Below are 25,806 nucleotides of genomic sequence, written 5' to 3'. Positions count from 1 at the left end.
TGTCTTTGAAAACCCACGAGAGACCTAGCACAACTCTCCGTACATCCCGTGGTGAGGACAGAATGAAAGAGATATTGTTTAAAAAGCAATAATTAAAATCTAGTCTTCAGTTCCTTCTTCCTCGTCATATTTTTTCTCGGTAAGCCTGGAGATTTTATTTTCACTAGCGTGTTCTCTTGTTTCCAAAGAGCGTGTGTATGATATTATATTCGGGAAAGCCACAACTCTCTTTTCCTTGTCCTTCTGTTCTCTCTTAATAGTTGAGCAATGTCTGTTATATTTTTCCCTTTTCCTTCTTTTCTCAGTCCCAGATTCCCGCCTCTCCCCACTGTCAGAGCATCTATCAATGTGGTGTCGATCACAGCGGCGGCGGCTTTCTCTTTCATCTTCCTCCCCCGGCCAGAGCGAGGGAGGGAGAGTGGGAGGCGTCAAGGAGGTAGGGGAGAGACTGGCAGAGGAAAAGGAGTGGGTGGGTGGGGGCCAAGAAAATAGATACTTAGATGATGAAGTCAAGCCATTGCGGCAATGTTTCTTGTCAATTTCACGCGGGCAAAGCGTGCCTCTCGGTGGGTTATAAGCAGCGCCGGGTCATTCCTTCTCTCGCCAAGTTGCCTGATCCTTCCCTCCAGGCGCGCGCGCACACACACACTCACACACCCCAAAACCAATACTCGTCCTACAGGATCTGGGAAAAGAAAAAGAAAAAAAAGCCCTCAATCACCACCTCCTTCTCGCCGACTCCCCCTCACCCCCCGCCTCCCCTCCAGCGGGCAGCCAAGGAGAGCTGGAGGCGGGGGAGGGGAGAGGGAGGAGAAGCGACGCAAGTGGGTAGCTTTTCAGCGCCGGCTAGGCGCGGGAGGAGGAGAAGCAGTGGGGAGGCGCAGCAGCTCACCTGCGGGGCAGGGCGCGGAGGAGGGACCCGGGCTGCGCGCTCTCGGGCCGAAGAACCAGGACGCGCCCGGAGCCTCGCACGCGGCCAAGCTCGGGGTGTCCCCTCCCCTCGGCTGGGCGAACCCAAGGGGCGCAGCTCTTTGCTTTGACAGAGCTGGCCGACGGAGGCGTGCAGATCCGCGAGCCGGCTAGCCAAGCTGAGAAATTCGAGCCGGGAACAAAGAGGGGTCGGGCTGAGTGTGTGTGTCGGCTCGAGCTCCGGGCAGAAGCATTTGGGCCCGAGGTCCCCGCTGTGACTACCCGAGACTCCGCCGTGCCCTCCACTGCGGAGTCCCCGCGCTTGCCGGCAAAAACTTTATTCTTGGCAAACTTCTCTTTCTCTTCCCCGCCTCCTCGGCCCCCACCTTCTCCTCCTCCTCCTTCTCTAGCAGATTAAATGAGCCTCGAGAAGGAAAACCGAAGCGAAAGGGAAGAAAATAAGAAGCTCTAAAACGGACATCTCCAGCGTGGGTGGCTCTTTTTTCTTTTTCTTTTTTCCCACCCTTCAGGAAGTGGACGTTTCGTTATCTTCTGATCCTTGCACCTTCTTTGCTGGGGCAAACGGGGGCTTTTTGCCCAGACCCCCTCTCTTTTCTCGGCAAACAAACTACTAAGTCGGCATCCGGGGTAACTACAGTGGAGAGGGTGTCCGCGGAGACGCGCCGCCGGACCCTCCTCTGCACTTTGGAGAGTGGTGCTCCCTCCAGAACCGGCGTCCTCCGCGCGCAAATCCCGGCGACGCGGGGGGCGTGGGGTGGCCGCCGGGGCAGCCTAGCCTAGCGCGCGCCGCGCAGACGCCCCCGGAGGCGCCAGCTACCGCGGCCCTCGCCGCCCAGTGCCCTTCGGCCTCGGGGGCGGGCGCCGGCGTCGGTCTCCGCGAAGCGGGAAAGCGCGGCGGCCGCCGGGATTCGGGCGCCGCGGCAGCTGCTCCGGCTGCCGGCCGGCGGCCCCGCGCTCACCCGCCCCGCTTCCGCCTGCTGTCCTCCTGTACGAACCCTTCCAACTCTCCTTTCCTCCCCCACCCTTGAGTTACCCCTCTGTCTTTCCTGCTGTTGCCGCGGGTGCTCCCACAGCGGAGCGGAGATTACAGAGCCGCCGGGATGCCCCAACTCTCCGGAGGAGGTGGCGGCGGCGGGGGGGACCCGGAACTCTGCGCCACTGACGAGATGATCCCCTTCAAGGACGAGGGCGATCCTCAGAAGGAAAAGATCTTCGCCGAGATCAGTCACCCTGAAGAGGAAGGCGATTTAGCTGACATCAAGTCCTCCTTGGTGAACGAGTCTGAAATCATCCCAGCCAGCAACGGACACGAGGTGAGCGGGCCGCTGCCCCAGTTCCGAGAGGCGTGGCGGGTCCCTGGGAAACGCAGAGAGGGAGGAAGGGAGGGAAGGCGCCCGGCCGAGGGTCCCGAGTAGATCCCTCGTTTGTTTTGGGGTGTGTGCGTAGCTGGGGCCCCGGTCCGCATTGCATATGTGTGTGTGTGTGTGTGTGTGTGTGTGTGTGTGTGTAGAATGGGAGGTAGAGGGGCAGGGAAACTTATTCCAACTGGATCAGTTTAGGGGGTTCGGTGGCTGAACGGTTGGTTCGTGGGCAGGAAAACGTGCCCTTAACCCACAATGTTTCGTCTTCGGTCTTTTTGTTGGGCTGAGGAGTGCCAGGCTTTAAAGCGAGTATGGCTGAATAACGCTACTGAGAAATTCTTCCGTGGGACGGAAAACAAAGTGCACCCGCTATCTTTTGGTAGATGTCTCTGCAAAAGTGCGTTAAACCACCAGAGGCTTAGGTGGAGACGAGCAGAGCCACAGGCAGGAGGAAGGGGAGGCGGGCGTGGGCTGGGGCAGGCGGGGCCGTCCCTACCACCGCCGAGACCGGCCGCAGGGAGCCGGCCGGCCTAGGGGGCGCGCGCCCGGGCTGCGGGGGCGGTGCGGGGTTCAGTCCCTGCGGCCCCAGAGCCTGGGCTGGCAGCTGGGAGCTGTGGGTGCGCCGAGCCGAGCCACCCCAAGCTGTACCGCCCCCAACTCTAGTTTTCTCCAACCGCCATCACTTGGAAACAAACCCACAACTTTTATTTGGGGTTTGGGACCGGATCAGGCCTTAAATCTATGTAAAAGAAAGGCGGAGAAGCGGCGGAAGCCGGGCACTAGTCCGGCAGGGCGGAAGGCGCTTTATCGGGTCTTCTGGTCCGCTGCGGGCAATAGAGCTGGTAACCTGAGTAGAGTAAATAGAGACACGTGGGTGCTGGCTGGAGAAAGCGCGGAGCGGGGCCGCGCTGGAGGGCTGTTTGAAGCCTAGTCCAGAGCTGGTAGGGGGCGGATGGACCCTGATACCCGACACTCCACTGGTCACTCTTGTTCCACAACTGGGAAACCTTTCTCTGGAGGAAATCCGGTAGAAAAGTCCTGACACCCGAATGATTTAACCAACGCCTTTTCCCTCCAAAGAAACTTGAAGGATATACCTTTTTTTTCCCTTAAATGGCATCTTTCTACCCCCAAAAAGAAAGTGTGTGGTTTTGAGGGCGGGGACATTTTGGGTTTTAAACAGCGCGTTTAAGAACATCTCAGATCTGCCTTCTCTATCCCAATGGCAGAGGTGAGTACGCATTTTGAAAGGCTGGGGGCCTGCGTTCAGAGAACAGAAGGGTGTTCTTTACCCGTTGAATCCAGTTTGAGCGGGATGGGGGCGGGAGTAGGGTGCACCTAACCCCGCGTAAAAGATTTGTGACTATTGTCTGTGCTAGGAAAAGGAGGTCAAAGGGAGGACACACGTTCCGAGAACCAAACAACATCCAAAACACAGGCTTTTTGCCAAACTCTCCTATTTGTAGAGCAGCCTCTTTTTCTACCCATTTTGCTAGTCCTGTCTTAGTCCGTAGATAATTTTGCCACCCACTTCATATTCTCCCCACTTTTCTGGTCTGGGTGAAGGACCCTGCGTTCGAATCCGAGCACTCGGGTGTTAAAGCGTTACTCTTCGCTGGGTGTTAAGTGGGCATGAGGCCTGAGGGTGAAGGAGTAATACCACTGATTTGCACGTGGTTGAGTCTGTCTGGGTGGATGGTGATTACCAAAACTGATATCAACTGGGCTACTTTTTAGATGTCTATAACCTGACTCTCTAATTTTCCTCCCTTTAACCACAGAATCGTTCTACTTTTGTAAGCCTGCGCTCAGCCAGCCATAGTAGGTTATAAGCTCGAGTGGAGCTTCTACTGAAACTGCGCTCAGGGCACTTGCCTTAAGGACTCATCTGAGTGGTTGGCTTGTTTATGTTTAAATGTCATTTTCAGTTGCAAAATGATATTTCAGCCTTCTTTTTATCAGATCTGATTGAAGTGAACAGTGGTTGAAGAGGCTATCAAAACCATCAACCCCATTAACTCCTACTCCTTTAATAGGAGGCATCCAGGGAGCCTTGATATGGCTTAATAAACAGCAGTCAGAACAGCATGTGGATCATTCCCAAATTTAACTGTATTTTTATTGGTGTTATTATTTATATGTTTTTGCTCTCGGGTGGATAATAATCACTCAAAAATACATGTTGACAAGAAAAAGATTTTGCAGTACTAAACACTAACTTATGTCTGTTTCTCAGAGTAATAAAACAGAGTTGCCCCTAAAAACCTTCCTTTGAATTACCAGTGCACACACAATTGTATCATTATTGTCACAAACTCTAAGGTGATTTTCTTTCTTTTGGGTGTGGGGATTCATGATGTTAGGTGGCCAGACAAGCACAAACCTCTCAGGAGCCCTACCACGACAAGGCCAGAGAACACCCCGATGACGGTAAGACACCCATTCTACTTCTTCTGACTTTAGCAGATAAGGTGTGCAATTTGTATAAATAGGTGTGTTTTGTTATTTTTGAATTCAAGAAACTGGGACTAGGTCAGACTATGCCCACTATTTTAATAAAATGGTAAAGAAAACGCAGGAAACTTATGGCTTACCTCTAATGTATGTTACGTAATTTAAAAAGTGTTTTTGAATGAGTTAGGGACCTTTGGATTTCAAGTGGGTTCCAGATTCTTTGGGGAAGAGGGAATGTCTATAATGAGTTTTTCTCTTCCTCATCTTACTTTAAGTTCTAATTAGCTTAGATCTTTAGTATTTTTAATATATTATTAAGAAGAATGACAGTATATATTGATTTGTTTTCCAACCAGAATAGTTTTGAGTGGATTTTCACTTGCAAAATTGCTGTTTCTTGTTCCTTGTTACAGTGAAAAGGCGCTCAGTAAATGAGCAGAGCAGAATCTAACTTGTAAAAACATAAAACTTATAATTAGGAATGTGCATATCAGAGATGATACACTTTCTCCGTATTTCTGATTCTTACTAAAAACTTTAAAATTACATACATATGTATTTAGACTTAAGGAGAATTCCTTGTGACTTTAAAAGAATGAAGTCACCTTAGGGTTTCCTTGTCAGCCTGTCTGTTCTCCATTAATTACTTAACAATTGGCCTAACTGAAATGAAGTGTTTTTACATACAAGATGTTAACCAGGAGCAGGGAAGAGAGTTATATATTAGGCTTCTTCCTCAGCTACAAAATAGTTACACAGATTAACAAGAAGAAATATACATATTGAACAGAAATTTTTTGGCAAAATGATCTAAGTGTAGCACGTGAAATTAAACCTCCCAGAGTTAATCCTTTATAAATTTGGATAGTTGCCTATATACTAGATAACAACTCTTGCAGTAGAATCTAGAATTTTTCTGGAAATCTACAAGCACAGGTAGAATTTTTGAGTTTGTCTGCAAGGCAAAACATAACTTCACGTGTATAAATCTGTATGTGTGTGTAGCTAGATGGCTTAATATATTTATATTACAGTTTTAGATTTGTGTGTGTTCTGTATTTTTTAGTCCAGTTTGTTAGTGTTAGAACAAATTAAGTTAGATGGATAACACTTAGTTTTGTAAAAACATCAGTTAATAGTGGAAGAACTGTTTGAACCACATGTTTTTAAAACATCTGGTTTGCTGCTAAGCTATTTAAGAGAATAAATACTGTCAATCTAAAATAGAGCATAATAATCCAGTTACAGTATTTTGTAAACAAATCTTTTATATAAGGTCTGATTTATCTTAGAACGATTAGATTTTGAGATGAAAAATACAGTAATATAAAAGGAAAGTCATCATTGATTGTTCTTTGGATCCTCCCAGGAAAGCATCCAGATGGAGGCCTCTACAACAAGGGACCCTCCTACTCGAGTTATTCCGGGTACATAATGATGCCAAATATGAATAACGACCCATACATGTCAAATGGATCTCTTTCTCCACCCATCCCGAGAACAGTAAGTAACATGCTGATGTTGCAAATTATGTTCAGAAGTGCAAATTGATTCGTATTTTGGCAGAATGTTTATTTTTCCAAACTCATTGGAAATGCTTTCATTATATATAACTAGTCATTGCTAAATAAGAGCTGTTGTGAGGAATGGCCACCTTAAAATAGTGCTACCTTTGATGTCTTGCCTTTGGAATTTTAGCTTTTGGCTTATCGATTAAAATAAATATGTAACAGATCATAAGTTATAAAATCAAGTGAAGTTACATCAACAAATCCATGATTTTGTGAGTGTTGTACTCTCTATGGTGATAAGAGGAAAAAGAAACTGATTTATTTTTTCACCTAAATAAGGACTGTATAGCTTTTAATGCCCACAAGCTTTCTAGAACCTGAACTACTTTAGCTCATTTGGAGCTGAATGTTTGTTATGTTACTTTGGCTTTTAAAACAGTGTCTTATTTTGTTGTATCAGTCAATGTTTCCTTAGGATCGGTTTGGTGAGGATGAGTTATTTTTGCTTTATTGTCAATTGTAGAGAAAGCATCACTCAAAGATAACCCTAATGAAAGTTGTTCCTTTCTTTTAATCTTGTGGTTTAGTTAACTTTTAAAATTCTAAAAATGCAGTGGTATTATAACTGCATTATGCAAATGCATAACATTATAAAGAATTTTGGGTTTATTTGATGACATTTCTCTTAGGAAGTGGAAACCTCATTTAAGTGAGAAAACACCTAACTGGTAACTTGTGTAGTATGTAGATGTAAAATGTGCTGGTGATGGAGTTCTCTCTTAGAATTAGCCCACCGGCGGTGGTGATGGATTTTTTACTGACCCATCAATATATTTACCTTCTCTCCAGCCCCACTCTCCCTTTACCACGTAACCCCCAATGAAAAACACATGTGTGTGGGTCTCAGGGATTAGGGTTCCAGTCTCACTGACAGCCCTGGAGGTCAAATCTAGGATTGTAAAATGGAACCTATAGTGTTTGACTTATTTGCCCAGTGTTTCTACCAACTGAAAAAAATCAGTCACAAACATCTGGGAAGAGTAACGTTGTTAATACCTTAGTGAACAAAATCTGGGAGTGAGAAGATTCACCAAAGTAGCAGAGAATAGTGGTTCAAAATCAACAGTTATCAACAAGAGTATTTGTGGTTATCATTACATGTAATCTTCAGTTGTTGAAATGATACTTATATCAAATATGATCACTTTGAGCACTGTGATTTAGATGTACTGTAATTATTTTCCAATAAAGTTCAAAAGGATATTTGATCTCTCAGCTAGGGAATAAGATTTTTCTAATTTTTATATAGTAGTTAAAGTGAAGATCTTGGAGTTCTAATCTTGAGGGAGATCTTGTGATGGTTGCTATAAGAAATAGGTATTTCATATTTTAAGGCTTTTCAAGTATTTAATGATAAAGATATCTGTGTAATGAGGATGAATCTCCTACCTTAAAAGGAATTTTAAAAAGTGAAAATAGTTTAATATTTAGAGACCCCTCAAATAAATGCTTGAGTTTTAAAAGTTGTAGGAGACTTTAAATTTTTGAACAAAACATGCAAATATATAGATATCTCTTTAATATTTGGGAAGGTTTTTTGTTATTTTTTGGAGGGGGTGGAGAAGGGAAGGAGAATATGTTTTAGATAAGGAATAATTGAAGATGCCTGTTAAATCATTTTGAGAATAACAAATAATCTTGCCAAATCAAAGTACAGTGTTGGTGACAATAGAAAATAGCCACCAAAACAGCCTTATGTTTTTCAGCTGTGCGTATACAGCATTTGTGGAATTTATTTCTTAAAAAGATCAGCTACTTCTCCACTTCTCCTTTCAAAATGGTAATTTTTAAAAATCAGTATAATGAAAATGTATTGGTATTTATAAATAATCCCTAAGAATGTTGAAAATTAAGCTGGTCTTCCTCTTTATGCCAGCATTCTGTCTTCTGTTTCCACAGTCTTTTCTCCCAATCTACCAGTATACTAGTCATTTTGAAATTTTGATAGAAAATATCTTTTGATGGAAGGTATTTATTGTTAGTATATGTATTAAAATTTTGAGGTCAGTGAATCAAACAGTCATTCATTGTTTAGGAAAGATTTGTGGCCAGAATAAATGTTGGTCTGGGTAGAGTGTAAGAAAGGGGTGTGGTCAGGAAACAGTTACCCTGTTATCTGTTGCTTAGCTTTATTCTGTTGCATATTAGGATGTATTTATTTTAGGCATGTTTTCTTGAGATACTCTGCAGTTTGCACAATTCCAGAAGCTTTTCAGCTGTAACCACAAGACTATGTAAATTTTTTTTTTTTTAGGGTGCAACCGAAGTGAGTTACAATCTTTGGTTTTTAATACCTAACAGCTGTTTTTAATGTTTCTGAGATCAAAAACACTAACCGGAAGACAGCCGCTCTTCTTCACCCCTAACCACACTTCTGCCTTCTTGCTCTTTAACTCTGTCCTTAGCAGAGCTGAGTGTTTCTGTCACTAACATCCACAATGATAGATTTACATCTAGGGTGTCAGGAGCATGGTGACCATTTGTGTTTGGGCTTAGGATGGGAGCATCCCCTTGGCATCCTGCTACTTGAATTTGCATTACAAACAATTGCTTGTTTACTGCATCTGCTTCCCAAAAGTGTTAGGACTGGAAAAACACCTGGGGTGGGGGAGGGACCTGACCACTCCTTCCCTAAATAGTCTTCTGCTTGTATGTAACTGCAGATAATCCAGAGGATACCAGCTATGGCCACCTGGCATGCAGAGAAATGTTTCTGCTGGAATCTAATTATAAAAAGTGCATATGCTTTTGCTTATTTTTTAGACAAATGCTAATTTATGTATGCTCGAACAGATTTTAGCTGTGACTAATATACAGTATTATCTGTTCAGGAGAACCACTTTAACCTACTCAGCTTTTTTTCTTCTCAAGGGGAATTTTAATTGGCAAATTACATCCTTCTAGAACTGGAATCCTTAGGGGTATGAATGTGTCTATACCAGAAGTCTTATGAATGGGTCTCTCACAGAGTTTTAAATAAGAATTCTTCGTTCAGATAAATTGAGTCTAAGAAGAAAGCACCTATCATGACATATTTGGTGTCAGCGTGAGTTCTTAGGGCATAGTAAACCTTGGCTTGAGTTGATCTTCTTCACAGAGAGTGAAGAGAAGATGCAGAAGCCTGTTAAATATTTTAGAGCCAGGACCCTGGAGAGTTTATTAAAAGCATACTCCCAAACCTTTCTTTCTCTGAACTTTATTTATGAAAATCCCTGTAGGCCAATGGTAAAGTATTAAAAGAAGAAAATCGTTCTTTACATCCCTAGTTTGGCTCTGGCAGTTGTGTGCCTGAACACCGTGTGAATGGTGAGCTTGGCTAGCTTTAATGTAGTGAAAGTTCCCGCTCGCCTAATGCACTGTGGTTATTCATCTTAGGTGTCAATCTTCCATTTGTCCCGCATGCAACCCAAATGTTTAACACCTCAGAAAAGAAACATCTCATTTCTCTTCAGATGCTTGGGGCGGGAAAAGCAACACAGTGCAGGAAGCTGCAGCAAACATTGCAGCTCAGTCACACCAAACCACAATAACACCTGGTCAGTGTAGCGCTGCGAACTTCATTGTTTTTGGTTCTTTGTGATCTTTCTAAGAGTCAATTTTTAGGTGAGAAAGGAAAGATAGGGGTGTTCTCATTTCAGCTATCTTTTAAAATGTTTATTTGTTTATTTTTTTTTAAGTAGAAATTGCTATGAAAATGTTCCATGAGTTCTTTTCTAATTACCTTGTATAACTTAGTTCTGTTGTGACTTTTACCTTAAGCGAATCAACACTTTGGTTTCTATTAAACAGAATTATACCTATTATAACTTGTCTTACCCTCCATATTTGTACTTGCTTATAAACAGGTAAAATCTGATTTTGTCATTGTTCACATCTGGAATTAAGGAACTAAGTTGGGCTTGTCTAATCAGTAAGCTTCTGAATATACTACTGTATGTGACATTGTTGGATACCTTTGAAAATAATCACGTAAATAATATTCAAGGATAGACGGAGACTAAGGCTTATATCTCATGCAAGATTTTTAAGGTAGAGTATCTTTTCACTTTATTGCAAGAAGCTATTGCGTTTGACTTACCTATAATTTTCACTTTTCTATTTTAAGTTGTACACTTTTTGAGTTTTCCTCTTCAAGTGTAGAATAAGTTTTAGAAAGTATATTATTCTAACTCAAATGTATATATAGATGTCAGGAGAATGTGTGGGAAAATTCCTCAGAACCCCCAAAGTTTCCTGTTTGATCCCTCCTTAACTGCATTGCTACAGTTTGGGACAGGATCATAGTCAGAATAATTGGGAGCTCTTGCCATTCCCCCATCAAATACCTTATGGCCAGTTTGCTTATTTAAGTGTCCCAGGGAGCCATACTACACGTAACCCTTGCAGAGCTAATATTGCATTTACATACTTGGTCCTTACTCAGATAGTGTTTTTGAAATGACCCTAGTAGTTTCTTCTTCATTCATAAAGACATGAGAACAACTCAAAAGATAGTCTGGAAGAAAAAAAAAGACCACACACTGAAAAAGAGACCATTGGGCCAATGTGCAAAAATCTTGCTTTTGAAGTGTTTTTTCCACCCCCATGCAGGTCTTAAATTTGCTCTCATCAACCTCATTGTTTTGATCGAGTCTTTCCTGTGGTCCGAGACTCTTAGGTGATTTAACAGAACAGAGATAGGGTCTCACAAATGGCACCCTCTGGACTTGAATTTGTGGACTCACAAGTACTTGCTATAATACCAATTTTGTAGCGGATGAGGTTTTTTTTTTTTTTTTTTTTAAACGTTCTTTAGGCAGAACCATTTTGGGTTTATGTGACTGAATTTTTTTTGAACAATCAAATCACTTCATTTTTGACTCCTTTTGTTCCTCATTTATGTATCATAGACATGATTGGAATTTTATAAAGCTTATTTCCTTTTGATTTTGGTAAAAGACTTGGAATTTAAAGAGAAAACATGCTAGCACTGTCTGTGGCAAGCAGAAAAACATGTATGTTTTATTCCCAGGTAAAAGTAGAGCTCAGCATGATGTAGGTGCTGCTGTCCTGGGACTAAAGGTCTCTCTCTCTCTCTTTTTTGTTTTTTTTTTTAAGGGAATGTTCATTTAAAACTTGTCTTCTTTAAAGCTGTTGCTTAAGTGATTGTGCTGAGCTGAGCCAGTCTGTAGGAAGCTAATACTGTAGTAATCAAGAGACTTAATACTGCTCTGTGCTATCCTCTCATGTCCTTACTTATTTAGAAAAGGCAGCCATTGGATTTTATTCAGATAATTTTAAAAATTATACTTTAGGTTCATCATTACTTTTTACATATTATGATCTTGAAGTCCCTGCCTAGGAACTGTAGACTCTGCTATAAACTCTTTTAGGGATATAAATGATCCAGTCTTTCAAGAGAAGCCGAAAGCCTTAAAATGTCCTAGAGTACAACAACAAAGACTGAGGGTGGAGGTGGGGGGAATTGGGAGTTAAACTGTACCCAAGTGAAGAGTGGGGAGTTGAGCAGAGCACTGGACAGGGAGCAGGAAGCATTGCTAACTCAGAAATTCTGATAATCTAGCTGGGACTATTTGCAGACTGTTAGCAGTGGCTGTGTAGAGGATTATAAAGTCTCTGTAAAAGAGTGCATTTGTATACAATACCCACTCTAGCTAAACCTGTAAACCTGCTGAAATTATCCACTTGTAAGATCACTTACAAAGTTCACTGAGCGATGGTACTCACATGCCATCAATCTGTATAGGGAAAAATTGTAAGGGCAGTGCAGAGCAAACAAGAGTTTTGTTGCCAACCCCATTTTTCCATTTATAGGAGAAATAGGACTAGCAGACAGGTTGCATCACAGAATGTCTAGAAATATAGTTTATTTTTGCAGCTAACTAGGGACAAGTAGAATCTTTAAAAAGCTGGATTTCTTGACTGTTGTATCTACCTATGCCCACACGGAATCCTATGTGGAACTTGATGACAGTTTTGCAGGTGAAATTTTGATCTTCATCATAGTAATTTATAGTCATTGTTATGTTCGCTTGTAAAAAGTTGCCTATTGCTAGAGGCAGGTGGATCACCTGAGGTCAGGAGTTTGAGACCAGCCTGACCAACATGGTGAAACGCCATCTCTACTAAAAAATACAAAAATTAGCTGGACTTGGTGGCGGGCGCCAAGCTACTCAGGAGGCTGAGGCAGGATAATCTCTTGAACCCAGGAGGCCGAGAGAGAGAGAATGAAGAGGTAGATAGAAGGTAGGCTCTCTAAAAATGAGAGTGGTTCTAGGGTATATTTAATTTTCTTTTATTATTATTGACAGCTTCTGAATGAAACAGTAACCAGAGCAAAATTTTAAAATTTGACCTACTAAGATATATTTCTTTTATTTGTATAAGTTTATGGAGTACAAGTATAATTTTGTTACATACATAGATTGCATAGTGGTGAAGTCAGAGCTTTTATAGAATCCATCATCCAAGTAGCATACATTGTATCCATTAAGAAATTTCTCATCATCCACCCCCCTCCTACCCCCTCACCCTTCCCAGTCTCTACTGTCTATCGTTTGACACTCTATGTCCACATTATTTGGCTCACACTTATAAGCAATAACGTGATATTTGCGTTTTTACTTAGATATTTTTATAAATTTTTTGAATCCTGGAAAACCTTACAATAAAAATTGTAAAAAATATTGATGATAGTTAATGACCTAGTGATCAGTTGCCATCATAAAGTAACTGGGGGCCAATCATCAGCAGTCCTCCAGTTTAAACTCAGGGACTGCTGATGAATTATGACAGTTACAGTCAGCCTAGCACAGAGTAGAAACCTCAGTAAATTTGCTGAGTTAACGAAGAATGTAGAAGAAATTTTGCGTGTGTGTTTTCTGGATATTTCCAAATGATCTGTCTTTATGAAACCAAATGCTATGTGAAAAGTAAAACTTGAAAGTGTTTACTAAGTAATCCTTAGTATTTGATTATTTTACTTTTTCTCTTATTTTTTGCGTCAGTGAATAAAATAGCATTAGACCAGTGTTTTTAATGAGGAAGTCAAAACTACTCCATATGGAATATTGAGTTTCCAGGTAACTCCTGAAAACAGCTGGGTGAGTGCACTACTGGAATAAAGAAAGAAGGGACTAGACCCTCATATGAGGATTTATCTTAGGAAGTACTTATCTCTCAGTTAGATCCTAGAAACCTAATTGAAGAAATGGAGATGACAGAAATGCTTTTTTCAGAAGGATTCTTGAGATGGAAACACAGTACTAGTAAAAGGAAAACCATCTTCAAGTATGTTTCAGAATCATGTGGTTAATGCTTTTCAATTCATTTTTATTGATAGAAGGGACTTTTTTTTCAGTAACACGAGGTATTTTCAGGTATTAAAAAGTTCTGTCCTTTTCAAATACACATGGCAACCTCAGTGCTGACTGTTCTAGGCCATTGTGTGTTGTAAATTGATTCTATCGTTTTGCAATGTGGTGAACAAAATTTTTGAGCCTTAATTAGAGAGAGAGAGGTAGGCAGTGCCCTATGAAGACTAAACATAGAGGAGGGAAGGACTAGGCTAGATGTTAAAAGACCTGAGATCTAATGTCAGGTCTCCATCATCTGAAAACTTTGGGAAGGTAAAATGGCATATTAATATTTGGCTTGTCTACCTGATCTGGTTGACAAGAAGTTCAGATGGCACAAAGCCTGCAAAAGCGCTGTTTTCTAGCTGTGGCCGCAGAGCAGGAGTCTAAGATGGTGTCAGTCAGTGCCTTGGGCCCCACCTGGTGGGATTTCTGCAGCCATAAGAAGTGCTTGACTCTACCTGGGAAACTCCAGAGAAAGGGAAGAAACTTTCAGTTCCTCTTGTGCCATCATGCTGACTCAGAGTTTGGATACTGGGTGACAAACCTTTAGAAAATGTTTGCATAAATAAAAATTCAGGGGAATGTCATTGTATTTTTCCAGATCTGGTTTTCCTGTCTTGGGCTCACTTTCCTTGTGATTGTTAGGAGAGCAGCAGATTTTCCTCTTTAGCACCGTAATCCACCATGAAAGGGAATGAGACGTTTGAGGGAACAGATTTCTAAATTTCAGGTTAGCCGAAAGTCTCATAGCCTTCTAATATTTGATATGAAATTGCCAGATAACTCTTAACTACTTGAATGGAGTTGAATTGAGGTAAGAATATGTTTTTGGTTAGGAGATTTTTTTCCCCTTAATCCTGTAGGAGCTGGGTTTTTTCTCTCCACTGCAAAAATTATAGAGAGAGGATATCCAGGAGCCATATGAAGGACAACGGGCAAGTAATTTTTTTTTTTTTTTTCCCTTCGAATTTCCTTCTGGCTTAAAGTTTTCTAGCTTTCTTGTCACCAAAAAGGATCAGGTCCAAAGGGATATGTTGGCTGGCCAGCAAGGAGAAATCAGTGTTTTTCTAGCCTCCTGGGAAATTCCAGCTTCTTTCCTTTCAGGACTTTTCTTTTTCTTTCAGTAAAATCCCATGAATGTTAAATATTTATATATTGGATGCAGTTTTCTTTGTATGGGATTCCTCAATTTTGAACACTATGAATGGTACCTGAAAATAATTATGGTCGTATCATCTTGCTATACTAGTTAAAATGACCTGGATCAAGGGAAAAAGGTGCTGAAGTCTTATCTCAAATATATTAGACTTTGTTTTGGCATCTTAAAGTCTGTAACAAAACCAAAAGTACTGAAGTAAATAATATTTACTGTTTATTACAGTTGGGCTGACCAGTCAGCTATCTGGCAGTGTTAGGAAAATAATCATTGCTTGAATTTTTTTTTTCTTATTTGTATTCATACATTAGAATTTTAAGTTAACACTCAAGTTTGTTTGTTTTTTTTTTCCTTGAAAGAGAGAAGGACTGATTTTTTTTCCTTTTTTTTTTTTTTGCTACTACCTTGTGCTACGTACTCTCCAAGGCACCTTACAGGGTTGTCATATTTAATTTAATCCTAATGTGAAAACTGGGGTGAGTGTTACACTTCTGGTGTTAAAGACAAGGAATCCATCCTCAGGAACAGCAGTAACCTGCCCCAATTTAATACACTTCCTTAAGGTCTAAAGACTTGTTTGTTTTCATTAAAAATAGCCATATTTACCTTTAAGAATACAAAGTACTTATTAAATTCATCATGATATTGATTGAAATTGAAAGAGGAGCAATTGTTAATACTTTTCTTGGAAATTTCGAAAATGCTTAACCATTTTTATTAAAATAAAAAGAAATTTAAAAAGCAATACATGTTCACTAGAAAAATTAGAAAACTCAAATAAGCAAAAATAATACCAAATATTAAATTCCCAGGATCCCATTGTTAAAGATGATCACTTTTTCTGTGTGGCCTTTTAGACTTCTTTCTATGCACACATATAAATGTAGGTAAACAAACGCAAATACTTGTTATATATTCATGGTGAAAGGAACATAATATATCATTTTGCAACTTTTTCCCCACCAACATATTATGTATATCTTTTTCTATTAATAAATACTCTTCTGTAACATCATTTTTAATAGATTGCCTAATTTGTTTAACCAGTATTTTATTGGTAGGCATTCAGATTGTATCACCTTTTTCCCCACCTTATGCAGTACTGTGATTAAATGCATATATTCTAACTAAAACGTTGCACAAATTCTGAATTGTTTCTTTGGAACAAATTGCCAGAATTGCAGTCAAAGGCAATGTACCTTTTTAGGTAGGAGTTACCTGCATTGCAATTTAACCTTAAAAACATGTTTTTTAAGTCAATATATAAAAATATGTACTTGTTTACATTCACCTTTGGTTGTGGTGTTTTGAGGCTAATTTTCATTCCTCTTCAAATCAAGAATTAGTCCAGCAAAATCACACAGAGGGAAAGTATAATATCAGCTTTATTATTAATAAGGCCAGACAATATCAGGCAGTATAATACGAACTCTATTATCAATAAGGCTAGATTAGAGAATGTGACTTGAACTGTGATACAAACCGTGGACTTCCTTTGGTTTTCCTAAATTGAACCCAACACCAAGCCACATGCCTCTTCCGCAGAGACAGGGTGCTCACATCCTGTAGAACTGGAGACCAGACCAAACCCATGTTTGGGCAAGCTGGCCCGACAGAGACAACAAAGGGTCAGTCTGTCCTTGCTCAGTTCCTTCTTCTAGGCTGCCAAAGAGATGAGTGTCCTTCCTTGTAGAGAGTGCATGAGGTGCTGAGGAGGGAAAAGGGCTACAGCCACTGCTGAAAGGGCAGCAGTTCCTACTTTAGTGGCCAAGCTAGGGAGGAAGGGAAAAGGGTGAGGTGATGGTCTCTATAGTCATGACTTGCAGTCAGTGAGACTAGGGTCCAACCAAGATAATGGTAAAATAAATGAGTAAATAAATGAGAGCAGCAGCAAAGCACTGCTGTTGGAGTCCATATACCTAGATGCCACCACTCTGCTACCGACTAGATGTGTGTTCACACGCTTTGACCCTTGGTCTCCTCATCTGGCATTGGTGGTGGTATGGCTGGAAGGTGGCCAGTGGCCTCTGAATTACAGGTGTTTCTGTTAGAAAGGCAGATTACTGGCCCCCTCTGCAAATGTCCTGAATCACACACTACAGGCAGGTCATGTAGATGCACTTTTAACAAACTCCATTGATTGTTCCATAAAATAAGTTTTGGAAAAACACTGGCACAGTAGATGCTCAGTAATTTAACTGAGGTTTAGATAATGTAAATTACTTTCCAGAGGTCTCACACCCAGACAGCAGTGGAGCTGGGACTCTAAGTGTGGCCCTTTGGCCCCAAGCTCACTTTCTCTTCACTCAACCATATCAGGCCCTAATTGAGACCACTGGCACTCTTCACTTCTAGTCAGACCTCGTGAGGTTTTCTCCCTGAGTGCCTTGCCCCACTGGCTAAACCACATTCTGGGGCATTATTTTTGAAAGCTTTCCACACCGTGGAACCATCTCCCTTTCAAGTCTTACCTCCTCCCCACTCTACCTTGCAGCTTACGATTCAGCTACACTCCCAGACCTGCGTCCTAAACCCTTTTCCAAAACGCTGTCTTTGGATTCTTATAGCTTGCTCTCACTGAAATGCCCTGTTCTCTATTCCCTGCCAGCAGGGTCTTGTCAATCCTTAAAGGTCTGGGGTAAGTGCTGCCTCCTCAGTGAAGTTCTTCCAGATCCCACCATCAGTCAAGACTGACTGCTATCTCTTTGGGGTCCTCATAAGTCCTCCCTCAGAGCTCTGTAGCCATGTTTTCCAATAGCTTTTTGTCTTTGTGTTTGTATTTCTCATTGATTATTAGTTTCCTTAGGATAGGGAGCATGTCTTATTCATCTTTGTTGCCCAGAACCTGTTATGTTACTTGCCACAGAGCAGGTTACTCACCAGATGTTTGTGGAACAAACAGAACAGAAATTTTAAAACTTCAAGAATGTAAGGCAGCAACACCAGATATCAATCCATATTTCAATGGAATCTCTTAAACATATATACATTTGTATGGAATTGCAAAGCCAAAATGGAGCTTAGAAATTACTTGACCATTTCGTATAGAATCCATGGACTAGACGTTAGTTATTAGTTTTGAGTACTTAGTACATGCCAGGAACTGTTCTAAACCCCTTCTATGCATTAGCCCATTTAATCCTCAGAGTAACTCAGTGCTATGTCTAATATCCCTGTGTTATAGTTGAGGGAACTGAAGTATAGAGAAGGTTGAGAAATGGCATGCAGGGCATAGAGAAGGGTAAGGACGACTATAAACAGGTCAAGAAGTAGAAGATCAGATAATTTACTCTGATTGCACGACTGGTAAGTAGTGGTACCAGATAGAGGCTCAAGTCTTCACTCTCACAGTAGGGCACTTTCTGTAACTTCAGTTTCTTATTACCATTTCTGCCACTAGCGTGCAGAAGATGCTAGATGATTATTGAATCATTGAGTTTCCCATAGGTAAGATGGAAATGATTCTTAGTTGGGTTTTGTGAGAATAAAATTAGAAATTGTACATTTCTTTAACATAGTTTGGGTAGTAATAGCTATTATGGTGCTAGTGGAGAACACAAGAGTTCAAAGGTGACCAGTTAGATGTAGAGGAGGGAAGGAGTTGTGTAAAAGATGATGAGTGTTCTAGCCTGATGGTGAGAGGACAGTATTAATGGAAATAATGAATTTGGAAAGAGAAGCCAGTTTGCAGACAGGCATTCATGAGTTTAGCTTAGGAAGCATTTTTTCGGTTTTATGCTAAGAAAACAAAATTGACCAAGATCTGGAACCAAACCATTTTACATTATGGGCATCTTTTTGGTCCATACTTTATTTGATGTAAGTCAACAATGCCTCACAAAATCACTTCACTTACCTGTGAAGCTTCCTGGACCTTGACCAGAAACCTCCATGTGATTATGAGAAATAGGTATTTTGTCCAAGGGTGAAGAGAGTACTTGTATTAATAATATACTAACATGTAATATTTAATGATGTACTTTACATGCATTTTTCTTATTAAATCTTTACTATAACACTATGAAGTGAACGCTACTAATATGTCTATGTTTCCAGTGAAGAAACTGAGGCACAGAGAAGTTACTTGAATGTCCATAGTCCCAACCAGAGTTTAATAAGTGGTAGAGAATTTGGATTCAAAGTCAGGTATTTTGATTCAGGAGCTGGGGCCCAATTCATAAATTAGTTCATCTCTCGAAGAGTTGAGAGTAATCCTTAGTCAATAAACTACTTTGAGGATTAAAGGTATCTGTTATACTTTTATTAAATAATGTAAATGGCTTAAATAAAAGGTTCTAAGAATACTTAGAAATTGTCTTCTGGTTCATTCAACACATAACCATGTGATTGCTCAATGTATTCTTGAAAATTCCCAGAAAAATACTGCTTCCTGGGGTATATCAGACATATTTTGATAAGTGTCTGATTTTTATGGGAATCTCTGTTGCTCACTTCTAGAGGCCCAGTGTCCCCAAGTCTTAAGGACTAAATAGATTAATCAAATAGCTGTATGACCAAAGGTTTCATGATTCTTATAATCTTTTTGGCAAATGATGTTGCCTCCTTATTACATAAGAACTGAGCATTTACAGGCAAAAATCTGCCAAAGAGCATTCTTTGCACAACAAGCAATTAAAATGTGGTATGTGCTTCATTTTTAGGAGCAGTTAGTGGTGATTTTTGTGGTATCAAGATGTTAGTTTAAATAAGAGAAATTAGTTTAGGATTAACTGGAACTGTGATCATTCCTGAGAAGTTGCAACAGTGAGTTTCCTTTAAAAAGTGAAGAAACTTTTCTTACTAAGGAGATATTAGGAACAGTCTTTTCTTTTTCTCAAAAGGAAATGTCTTTTTTTTGGTTGTTTGTTTAACAGTAATATATAAAAACGGGGGAAAACCCATGAAAGAACAGAAAAAATAAACAAAAAGTACCTATATTTCTGTCATTCTGATATAATGGTTTCATTTTGATGAATTATTTCATTTCAGACATTCTTTTTGTATCTATACCTGTAATACAAACGTTTTTATAAATGAGCTTATAAGATTATTATTCTATTGTAATCTTTTGTCATTAAAAATGTATTACGCGTGCTCATCTTTTTATGTGAATGTAGGTCTGTGTCATCGGTTGTAATGGCTGGATAGTATCCAGCCATTTTATATATATGTATATATATGTGTATATATACACATGTATCTATATATACACATATATATATACACACTTTAATTTATTGGATTTATTCTCAGTTATGGATGTTAAAGTTTTTTCGTTGTTATTTTAAATACTACTACAATGAAACCATGTTAAAAATATATTTATAATCTATTTGTTTATGTTACTTGCTGGTTCATAGCTTTCTTGATTTAAGATAACTTTTTACATATTAAGCATGTAAACAGTTTTGACAAACTATTCATGAAATAATGGTTCAAAACTATTTTACACCAACATCATGTATCTGTTTCTTTACTCCTGCACAATTAAGATCTGCTTGCAAGTTAATATGTCAAGAACTCGCTGCTTAATATAAGAAAATTCATAGCAACCCAGTGCTATCTCTGATATCCCTGCAGCATTAGTTTGGTTCATAATTTATACTTAATTTCAGGAGTGAAGATGCTAATACAGCTCTTTTGACCGTCATAGGATGGTGCAATGACCAGAAAGCATATCTTATTCCAGTTCACTAATTAGAAGATATATGTTGTTTTAGGAGTTTCTGAACTAATCCTAAAGTTTAAGGATAAACAAGTTTCCTGGTAGAATGAAGATAAATACTGAAGAATGTTTTCAGGAATGATTTGTCATTCGTTCCATAAATATTCATTGAAGATACTTATTTTGACAGTCAGTGTGCTGAGCCCCATTGTGAATACATGATGATAAAAGCAAAATCACCACCCTCAAGAAGCTTACAGATTAGTGAGGGAGAGACACTTGTGCAAACATCCACAGCTGAACAGAGTGAGGCAGGCATGACATCAGTACTACAACCCAGGGATACAGGTGTGGGAAGAGCCTAGCCCGCTCACCCTGGAGTGTTGCAGCCTAGTAGAGCAGTTCCAGAGGACTGTCTTTATATGTGCGATTCATTCTTTACCTGCTTTCAGTTCCATGTGGCCCATTTGAAGCATGATGGGGGAATATTTGGTTTACTTGTTTAAAAAGGGCTGTGTAGACAACTCTGGGCTGGGCCAGGAAAGTTGCTTGATAAATTTTTTTTTTATTATTATTAAAAGAGCATTCATGTTAAGTAACCTAAAACTATTTAAGAATAGAACTCAGAAACTCAGAACTATTTATAGAGCATTTGAAATGAACAAGTTTATAAACATTGCTGCCAAGTTAACTGATGGTTGGTAAGAGTGGAGGCCGGGACTTAGACCCTCTTCTGTTTTATGCTGTTGGTACTGTGTCACTGTTTCATTAGTACCACCACCAGAAACCTTTACCTTGTGTAAGGCACTTGCTTTGTGTACTATTTAACCACATTTTAAATTGTTGTTGTTAAATTTGACTACAATTTGAATTGGGCAAACAGAATATTATGAAGGTAGATAAGTTTTCATAGTTACGTATGTCATGTAGTGGCTGAGAACACATGCTCTGCATCTTAAGTGCCTGAGCCCAAATCCAGGATTAGCCACTTACTACAGGTGGGAAAGTTGTTTTACTTTTTTGTTTCTGTTTCTTTACTCATAAGTACTTTGAAAAAATTTCTGGCATCCTAAAAGTAAGTTGGAAAGAGTAGGAAATGAGTGTTTCAAAAATATTACTTAGTTCCCACATATAGGAAATACTTGGTCAGAATTCATTGCAGAGAATCACTATACTGCTAGGAATAAGGTGCCAACATAGGACTGTGAATTGCAGGCTTGAGGATATTAGATCCCATTTAGTGAATAATGTGAAGTCAACAAAAAGTTATGTAATACAGGATTATATGTACTAGATTTTATGAGGGCTTCTTATGTATCTATAGAGGAAAATGCAGATTACATTTTTCAAAAAGAAATATTTCCTCCTAAGATGGCTGGGTATCAGGAAAAAAACAGAGGCCTCTGTGTAGTGGTGAGAGAAATGTGACATTTAAGCTACAAATGAAAAAATGGTTCATAATTCAGGGATATCTGAGATGTTTGTTTTTGTTCTTATTTGTTATTTTAATAGTTCTTGAGTTAATTCAATAATGTCTATGCGAATTTGAAAATATTTTGGCTACCTGAGAAAAATCTTTTAAATACTTTTTTTTTTTAGACTTCTATTGTTGCCAATCTCGTGGTAGAGGAAAAAATACTGACATAGAGTTAGGCAAGTCATTGACTAGCCATGTATCCCTGAACAAACTAGTCCCTAACTTCTTCAAGCCTGTTTCCTTTTCTCCCTCCCTCCTGGACCTCTCTCTGTAATCCAGGCTGGAGTGCAATGGTGTAATCATAGCTACTGCACCCTCAACCTCCTGGGCTCAAGTGCTCCTCCTGCACTTCCCAAAGAATCAGGTATGAGCCACCGCACCCCACTGAGCCTGTTTTCTTATCTGAAGTTCTAACGAAGGACTGTTGTATAGACTAAGGGAAACATAGTCGTATCACTGTGCTTCCCCTGCTTAAAAGCTCCTGGACTTCTTATGGTACCAGACTTTAGAGCTCACTCAAAGAAGACACACTTGCATTTCTCTTGAGTTGTTTTATCAATACAGGTTGAGTAACCCTAATCCAAAATCTGAAGTGCTTCAAAATCTGAAACTCTTTGAACACTAACATGAAGATCAAAAAACAAAAAACTTGTCAGAGCATTTAGGATATTGATTTTCCCATCAGAGATACTGAATTAATAGGTATATAATGCAAATATTCCAAAATCTGAAATGAAATCTGAAATGCCTCTGGACCTAAGAATTTTGGATAAAGGATACTCAACCTGTACCGAAAGCATCAAATTTACCTCAGTGCTTTAAGAAAGGAGTGTTTTTCTGCTCTAGAGGTGAAGCAAGGTCTGATGGCATGAGAAAGGTAGAAGATTGACTCAATACTTCTTTTTGCCTGGTTCTGGGAGGGCATCTCATACATTAATAACTTACTAGGGGCACCGCAAGTGCATACCTGTTACAGCAAATCAGATCTGGACATCTAATGGGAATAATTCCACCGGGTTGGGTTGCTCCGAAGGTCTGCCTTCGGAGCACCAACCCGTACCTACTTTCTGCTCATCCTCTGCTCACTCTCTCATAGAATCCTGGAATTCCTTGACCCCAGTCATCATCCGGATACTCCTTTCCATGAGCAAACATTTGGTGTTTTAAAGTCACAGGGTCGCTACGTGGACAAAGACTAAGCAACACAGTTGTTTTTACTCATGGAGAACATGTCCAGGAGAGCTTTTCCTCTGGCTTTTGTTTAATTGGGATAGGAGGAATTCATTCACTTATTCATTCAGCAAATGTTTTTTCAGTGGTTACTTATTTTTAAAATAGTTTCATTTTTATTGAGATATAATTCATATAGCATACATTTTACCCATTTTGAGTGTACAGTGTAGTGGTTTTTAGTATATTCCCATAGTTAATGCAGCCATCATCACAGTCAGTTTTAGGACATTTTCATCACCTCAGAAAGTAACCCCATAGCCTTTAGCTATTATCCCCTTATCTCTCATTCCCTCAGTGCTCACCCCAGGCCTAAGCAACTGCTAACCTAGTTTGTCTCAACACATTTCCCTATTTGGGACATTTCATAAGAATAGAATCATAGGCACATATAGTGTGTAGTCCTTTGTGACTGGCCTCTTTCACTTAGCGTAATGTATTCAGGGTTTATTCGTGTCACAGTGAGTATCACAGTCTGGCTTCCATGGCTCCATCTTGCTTCCTGAAGGTTAGATCAGTACAGTGAGAAAAGGAGTTGATTTAATCTGTATTGAGAGGAAGGAAAGTGAAATCAATTGATATTTCAGATATCGAAATCCGTGGTGAGAATTATTTTATTGCAAGCCCTCATCAATTAAAAATTTTGGCCACTGTATAATTATGAATTATATACCTGAACTATATAATTATCTAATGGCTGTTATTTCAAATAAAATTGATAATTTCTCATTATTTTGGTCAGCTTCTTGACAAGTCTTGTCCAGTGTCATTATATATTTTAGCTTTAATGCAAGCTCTTAAAGTGTTGATATTAGTGGTAGAAGTGTTGGCTTTGCCATTTTCTTGATGTTTCTTGTGCTTACATTATTACTGTTATCTTCAATCCACTTGGCATTCTTGACCATCTGGCATACAGAGCAAATGGGGGCCCCAGTGGCAATTTGTATGTTAAATATTTTTGGTAAAACTTAAAATTTTTCATGTAAAAATATATATTGAAGTTGTAGTATTTTCTTCCTGCTGCACCCCAGTGGATAATGCTACTCTTTGTATGATGTGTGATAACCAACTATTCTAGATTGATGGCTGGGAAAAGTCAATGGGAACTCTATTCCTGTTTGCTCCAATAAGATACTTTGGAAAGTGTGGCTGTTGAGTGTTTCATATGAAGGATTTTTATGAGACCTGCAGATTATGCAGTATTCATGAGAATACTTTTTTTTTTTTTTTGGCTGGTTGGGTCAATTCTTTGCTGTACAGATTACTTGCAGATTGGTCAGAATCACCTGGGTTTGCTGCACACTGAGCTGTGGGCTGAGACTGTGTTTCACCCTCAGGTGGCCCAGCTAAATGACATCATTTGAGGTCATGCTTCATGGTGACCTTGTGACATCTCCTGTTCACCCCTCCTGTGGCCTTGCCCTCCAGCAGCTGTGTGGGAATTATGCTCCCTTCCTTCCCTCTAGATTAGATGTCTGCACTAGGGCGCTTGCTATTTTAAACCAAAGATGTACTGTGTGTGCAAGTGATGAAACCGCTTGAAAAGAAGGCTCTGTGCTATATGAGATGGTTCTCAGTCTTTCATGAGCATGTTGAAACTTGGGCACCATCCAGTTTTTGCCATATGATTGTAGATCTTGATGGCAGAACTCTGCCAGTTCCCAGGGGGATCTGCTTGATAAGCTGTTCATTTGACTTGGGGAAGACGGGAGAGCAGTTTAAACTCAACTCCAAATATGAGGACTGTTTCTTCAACATGTGCCTGAGACCAGCTTTGTTCTTCACTGAAGGAATAACCAAAGGAAATGGACTTAAATTGTTGGAAGAATTTAGGTTGGGAGAATTACTTCAGAGGGAGGGATTAATAAACATTGGAATGGTTTATCAAAGGAAAGCATCGAATCTGGTTATTTAAAGGTTTTAAGAATAAATTTGTATTTGTGTGAAGCGATTGGAAGGCCTCACCTGGAGGGGTCCCAGACTTTGGGCAGTGCCTATTAACTCCTGCTTCCCACCCGGCTTGCCTCCCCCACTTCTCACCTCTGAGGCAGTTTTCTTTTCTTTTCAGTAAGGAGCATACGGACCCTCCAGGTTCTTCAAGAGATTATATTCCTTCCTGAAGGGAAAAATAAATAGGCCAGCACATAGATTATGCTATATAACGAGTCTCCTGTGTATCATTACGGTGTCGTCACCTCCATTCTCAATTATGGCAATTTTTGCTGAGGGCAGTCTGAGGAATGTGTGGAGCCCACAGCTCGGGGGGCTACTGAGATTCCATATGCTTTTAGTTTGTCTCTGCTTAGCCACTGGAGTGCCTCTCTCAAGGTTGGTAGCTGAGCAAGTGGTGCTGTGTTCTCTCACATGCTGTTCAGGTGACTAAAATTCTAAGTACAGGTTTCTCTGAGGAGCGCCTTGAAGAAGGCGGGGGTGGGGGTGTTGAGGGGCTGCCATATATTGACTTTTCCTTTGGTTTGAATGAGAAGCCTGGGATGCTTCCAGTGACTATTTTGCTTGTTACTTTGCAAGAGAAGGCTAATGATAGAATCATAAAAGAAATTTTTTTTTTTTTGCCTGATAATCTGAAATTAGAAGGGGGCCTTG

General features: G+C 40.1%; 1 protein-coding gene across 7 annotated transcripts in view; it reads left to right on the top strand.

The window, feature by feature from the left end:
* Nucleotides 1–804: 804 nt before the first annotated feature.
* Nucleotides 805–25,806, top strand: part of LEF1 (lymphoid enhancer binding factor 1) — a 122,788-nt gene continuing 97,786 nt past the window's right edge. For 4 of the 7 annotated variants that reach the window (XM_001086645.5, XM_015138983.3, XM_015138981.3 and 1 more), the window contains exons 1-3: nucleotides 805–2,243; nucleotides 4,655–4,721; nucleotides 6,115–6,248. In XM_001086645.5, the coding sequence (XP_001086645.2) occupies nucleotides 2,031–2,243; nucleotides 4,655–4,721; nucleotides 6,115–6,248 (414 nt within the window). In that variant the 5' untranslated portion in view covers nucleotides 805–2,030. Of the gene's footprint in view, nucleotides 2,244–2,703; nucleotides 3,523–4,654; nucleotides 4,722–6,114; nucleotides 6,249–25,806 lie in introns of those variants that run through there. The other 3 variants (XM_015138984.3, XM_078002077.1, XM_015138985.3) reach the window with 2 other exon arrangements.

Source organism: Macaca mulatta, chromosome 5, assembly GCF_049350105.2.
Source record: "Macaca mulatta isolate MMU2019108-1 chromosome 5, T2T-MMU8v2.0, whole genome shotgun sequence".
In the NCBI taxonomy this organism is placed as follows: Eukaryota; Metazoa; Chordata; class Mammalia; order Primates; family Cercopithecidae; genus Macaca; species Macaca mulatta.
Note: the sequence above shows the minus strand (reverse complement) of the source record. Positions and strands in the feature narration are given on the sequence as shown.